Source organism: Salvia miltiorrhiza, chromosome 6 (assembly GCF_028751815.1).
Source record: "Salvia miltiorrhiza cultivar Shanhuang (shh) chromosome 6, IMPLAD_Smil_shh, whole genome shotgun sequence".
Lineage (NCBI taxonomy): Eukaryota > Viridiplantae > Streptophyta > Magnoliopsida > Lamiales > Lamiaceae > Salvia > Salvia miltiorrhiza.
In genome coordinates, this window is record NC_080392.1 from 14,221,765 (window position 1) to 14,227,564 (window position 5,800).

Genomic DNA, 5,800 nt, shown 5'->3' on the forward strand with positions numbered 1-5,800 from the left:
TCCACACTAAATCAAACAAAAAAGAACTAAGTGAATGAGTGTACTTAAAAATTCTTTAGAATTTCAAACACTACATAAACTAAACAAATATAGAAAATGAAGTTTGTGCCTAAGATATTGAGACAATGATACTATATAATATTTTCGTAATAAGATAATATACAGCTGTCAACTGTGGATGCAGATTTTGATTGTGTGCATGAACTTTACAAATTGAAGGACTTAATTTAGAGAATTCCCACTCGTGAAATATTTAAAGATGGTTTAGGGTTTTTGACTCTATAGATACAACATTAGATACAACGTGCTCTCTCTTTCTCTCATGTTAAAAACTGTTATAGATAACAAGTTTGACTCTGTCTAAGGTGTGTGGTACAGGAGAGACATAACAAAAGATGGCCTTTCAATTTTCTCATTTATTTAAATTGCCACAATTTTCTTATACTATTTTATCTCTTTCATTTCTTCTGTATTTATTTCTTTTTTACTGGTTTCTTGTATTGAATAGTTATTTTACCTTCAATTGCACTTTACCCTAACTTCCCAAACAGCCCATCAAATTAAATAAATATCCTTTCACCACTTCCCACTTAACTACACATTTTTTTCTTCACTTCCTCTCTCTCTCTCTCTCTCTCTTGCTGTTTTTGCTTCCCTTAGCTCATTGGCTGGTACCTTCAGCCTTTGAAATCTGGAAAATATCCAATCTTTTTTCAAATCTGAGTTCATTTTCTGAATCTTTAATCCCTCTCTTGCTGTATATTTGATCTGGGCTTTCTGTCTCTCCCTTTCTTTCCCTGTTTCAGATCAAATTTTCATCTAATTCTTACTCATAGCATACCAAGACTTCACCTTTTTGTTTCCTTTGTTTCCCTTTTACCGTTGAAACTATTCATGCAGGTTCAAAATCTTATCTTTTTATTGGGTTTCTGATTGGTGTAGTTTGTTTTTCTTGAAAATGGGTTCTTTTATTTAGGATGCAGATGGGTATTGTTTCTTATGAAGCCAGCTTCATTTGGTATGTAACTCTCTTTATTTTTATTGTAATATGTTTTTTGTCTTATAAAGTAATGATCTGATCATAGTCTGTTGCTTTCTGTTTACGGTGATCTAGTGTCTATTTTTTTGCGTTTAGTTTTCAAGAAAAAAAGATGGTTTCTTGAGGTTCTAAGTTATGCTATATACATGGATTGGATGTATTTTTATTGGATTTACTAAGGTTATTTGCAAGTCAAGCATCTCGATTTAGCTTTAATTTTTATGGGATTTGAAGCTCATTTTGTTGTTTGCTGTATTGTATGCTAAGTAAATAAATGTGATGTATGCTAAATCTGAACACAGGTTTAGTGGGTCTGGTTTCTTGAATTTTTCAGTGGATGATATAGATAAGATTTAGATTTGAATTTATCTAGTTCTAGATTTGCTTTGTTGCTTAATTATCTGCAGAATTGTTTGTTTTCTTGATTGTTTTTTGGATTACTTTATCTAGTTTTCTGATTGTACTAGAATATCCATCATCAATCTTTGCAAATAGATTCATATGTATCCATGTTGTGTATTGCAGAACTATCACAATTTTGGTCGAATTGCTGATTTTAAAGAATGGGAAGAGGGAGAGGGAAAGGGAAGAAACAATCTGCGATTGCTGCTCGCGATGATACTGGCAGCGGTGAGGATGAGAAGCTACCCGTGAGGAGAAGAGGGAGGCCACAAAAACCAATGAAAGATGAGTTTGAGGAGGAAGACGAAGTTGAGAAGATTGAGGAAGAAGATGAGGATGGTGAGGATACGAAGAATTTGGTGTTGAGTAAAAGCAGCAAGAACCAAGCTGTTGCAGAGAATGGCAGGAAGAGGAAGAGGCCCTCACAGATCAAGGAAAGTGATGACTTAGTAAAGGAGGAGAATGCCATGGCTGCCAAAAGTAATGCCACTGTCCTAATCAAGCCCGTTGGCTATAGACAACACGGGAGCAGAAGGAAGAACAAGCCCAGACGGGCTGCTGAAGTTGGTGTCGAATGCAAATAAATTTTGTATTGCACACTGAGAGCTGGCTCATAGGGCCTTCCCAATATTTGTTTTTGAGTTCATGTTTTTGCTAATGCCTTGGAATATTATTGGAATTAATTGTTTCTGTTAATGCAAAAGAGTTTAACAAGTCTTTTGTGTTTCTGTTATTAGATAAGTGAGCTATATTTGGCTGAATCCTTGCTTACATGACACTATTATATCTCCTCCGTTATATTTTGCTTTTCAGTTTGAATGTCAGGGATGTTGTGGAGACAACATAAGTTAGCTTGTGTTTGGATCAGCTGCAATCTTTCTTCGTATCAGATTCAGGTAAAATTCAATATTCTTCACTCATTCTGCCACGTTTTATGCTTGCTTGCTCGTCTTCTCTATGCTGCTGCTGGCATTTGGTTTAGACATGTGAGCTGATGCTTGTGATGATGGATATAGTGAAGCTTTGCTATGCACTACATTTGATTCAATTCAAACTTCATGATTTCCACCAACAACTCATTTTAAGGCCAAGTTTCTCAATTTTAAACCAGTCATTTCTCCCTTGAATTGCTACAAGTTGAAATCTATTTGTGTATAACTTATCAAGTCGTAGAGATCCGTATTTGTGCTGTCACGTTTGAAGTCGCAAAGTGTTGATGCTTCTGAACTAGTTTCCTTGGATTTGTGAAGATACTAACTGCAGCTATGAGTATGAGCCATGGTATGCCTTTTGCATCTTCTGCAAATCATTTCTTCTCTGTCGGATTGTTTGGTTGAATTCGAAAGTGGCCGTCTTCTTACATGTGTTTATTCTTTAAGTTGAACATGTTTTCTTAAGATTTGGTTTAGGGAGCTTTGCATTGTTGAGAGATGAAGATGAGATTTGTTTTAAGAAAGATCAAAATGGTTCCAAATTTCCCCCCACCCCCTCTCAAGAGACATGCCTATATTTGGATCCACTCGGATCCGGATACGGGAACCGTCCAAACGGGTCAAGATCTGTAATCGGGTCTGAGTCGTCATAACTTGTGAATGCATTTCAATTTAAGTTTCCTTTTTTAGTTATATTTCACACACACTCAACCGCAAATCTATTGATTCGATAAGAAGAGTCTTATCAATTAATCTTAGCTTCCTTGTCTTAATTTAAGTTTCTAAAATTAGTGTGTGCGTGAGTTCACCTAGCGGTAAGTGGTAGTGTCCAAGGTCTTAGGTTTTGGGTTCGAGTCCATCGTCACGTGGTATTTAAATTTTTTTTATTTATTTGAATAATTTATTTTCTAAAAAAAAAGAGTTTCTAACATTAGCTGGCAAGCTTGAATTTAAATTTCAATTAACGTGGACTGAGGACTAAATTATCAACAATAATTGGGCTACTGTACGTTTTCTGGGCCGAAATTTTGTAGCTGTTTGGGCTCAAGTTTCGGATCCTACTTCAAAGTGGTCTTGAAACATATCTCCGAATGGCGCTTTTTTTTTTTGTTTTTTTAGGGACATATCTCCGAATGTTGGACATCGCAAAATCTATATTTTTCTTAAATGTTTATATATAATTATTTTTATTAAAAAGTGGAGATGGTTATTAATGATATCTTAAAATCGAGAGTTATTATATAGTTTTAATTTTAAGAGACAGTACAGATTGATTTTGATTGGTACCATGAGTGAAATTGATAAGGGATAATATTAATAGTAGAATGGGTAATTATTAAAAAAGTAGTCTGAACCTTGATTTCATGGGTGATTTTCTAATTCAAATTTATAAATATAACTTGTAATTATCTTTGATATTTAATTTATAGTTCGAGTTAGAATTCTGACCGTAGACAGGACGTGGTCTGATAAAAAAATGACCTTGACATTATTTTTCAAAAAAAAAAAGAATTACACACACATGCAAAATAATTACTAAACATTAAGGGTGCGTTCACTTTGATGGATGAGAAAAGAAGGGATAACAAAAATATATGCCTTTAAATGTCTCATTTCTTTTCCCACATTTTACGCAAAAGAAAGTTCACCATTTTTCCTTCCTTATTTTCACTTCAAGTAGGGATAATATTATGGCTTAAATTTAAAGGCATAAATTTTTATTAGCGTTTATTTTCACATCCATCAAAGTGAAGGCTCCCTAAAAGAAAATCCATGTAATCTCTTGTCTCTCCTCATCTTCATTATTGCCCATTTTCGCTTCTTTCGCATTATTTGTCCAAATCAAAATCAGCTACAACACTATAGTTGAGTCTCACGATTTCAATCTATTGTCTCCAAAATTCAAGAATCGTTGCGATTTCAACATTGATTCCATTGCTCTGCTTGTTGTCGCTTTGACGTGGACCAGCACATTTGGTTCTTCTTCTGCCGCCGTCGATGGGAAAAAATAAATTTTTTAATGTTTAATAATTAATTTGCATGTACATGTATAGTTTTATTTATTTTTAATAATGTCCTGTCAATTTTCAGAGGTCCATGTCATTTGTAATAAGTACAAGCTCTATTTGTAATATTTATAAATTCTAACTAAAAAGTTATCAAGAAATCAAAGTTCAGGCTATATTTATAAAATAACCCCTAATTAAGGGCGTGTTTATTAAGCATGGACTATGCTATGAGAGAGTAATTTGATTCTCAATTATTAATTTTTCGTGTTTAGCTTGATTATAAGGAAATCAGAAAAGTAACCTAGTTCGTAAATATGGCGAAACTTACGTGAAATTCAAGGATTTTGATTCCCCATCTAATCCATGTGTTCTTTTACTCTAATTTGAGGATTTTAAAAAATACTATGAAAAAACGATCTATTTCTCTTTTCTTTCTCTCGTTAGGATTTTGAAAATATGAAAAAAGAACGGAGAACTATTTTCTGTCATTCATTAAAATTTACGGTGGATACATAACACAACACTTGTGTTCGAATCCTGAATAAAGTAATTTTTTTTTCTAGTGCAGTAAATTTAACACCGAATGTATTAGTCTAATGGTTCTCGCTTTCTTACGTAAATTGCAATTCTCCTAGAACCACACTTTATAATCTTCATATATATATAAAAAGCAAAGTAAATGTAATTTAATTCAATTGCAAGGATGTAACTGGAATTGGAAAAAATAGTAGTTACAATATATATATAAAAAAATTAGTGTTAATAGGGGAATCTACCCACATCTATAATATGTCTTGCAAAATTACCCACTTTCAAAGTCAAAGACCGAAAAGCAAGTTTGATGGTGATGGGTTGCTTGGTTTTTTGTGTAAAAGTTGATGATGATGGAAATTGTGTAAGAGTTGTGTAAGAAAACAGTTAAAATTGGTACAAAATGTGAGAAAATGTCAACTCACGTCACTTTCATGCATTATAAGATTAAATAGATTTGCAAATTTATAATAAATTAGGGGACGTTTGTATGTTACAAACATTGATAAGAAGGCCAAAAAATCACAAATATGTCAATTCTTAAGAATTTTGTTTTTTTGAAACCAGTGAACCATGTATCCGCCAGTAATTCGTAGCCGGCCGCAGTAGCCGCTGAAGTTTGTTACTGGCGGCTACTATTCAGCGGCTACTATTTACTGGCGGATACTTGTGTTATTCGCTGCAAAAAAATTTTTTTTTTCATAATTAACATGATTGTGAATTTTTATCCTTCGTGATTTTTTATTGTTACATATGCACCGTTATTTTTAGATTTTTATTTAATTTTACAAGGGAAAATATGAGAGATAGTGAAATATTTACAGTACAAGAAGTACACATGGATGGGAAATATGAGAGATAGTGAATCTGCCAAAATTTGGATTATA

The 5,800-nt window shown here is 33.2% G+C and overlaps 1 protein-coding gene across 1 annotated transcript; it reads left to right on the forward strand.

Moving 5' to 3' along the window:
• Positions 1–586: 586 nt before the first annotated feature.
• Positions 587–2,155, forward strand: LOC130988858 (uncharacterized). The gene is made up of 3 exons (XM_057912814.1): positions 587–900; positions 977–1,018; positions 1,565–2,155. The coding sequence occupies exon 3, from the start codon at positions 1,603–1,605 to the stop codon at positions 2,023–2,025; it is 423 nt and encodes a 140-aa protein (XP_057768797.1). The 5' UTR covers positions 587–900; positions 977–1,018; positions 1,565–1,602; the 3' UTR covers positions 2,026–2,155.
• The last annotated feature ends 3,645 nt before the right edge of the window (positions 2,156–5,800 follow it).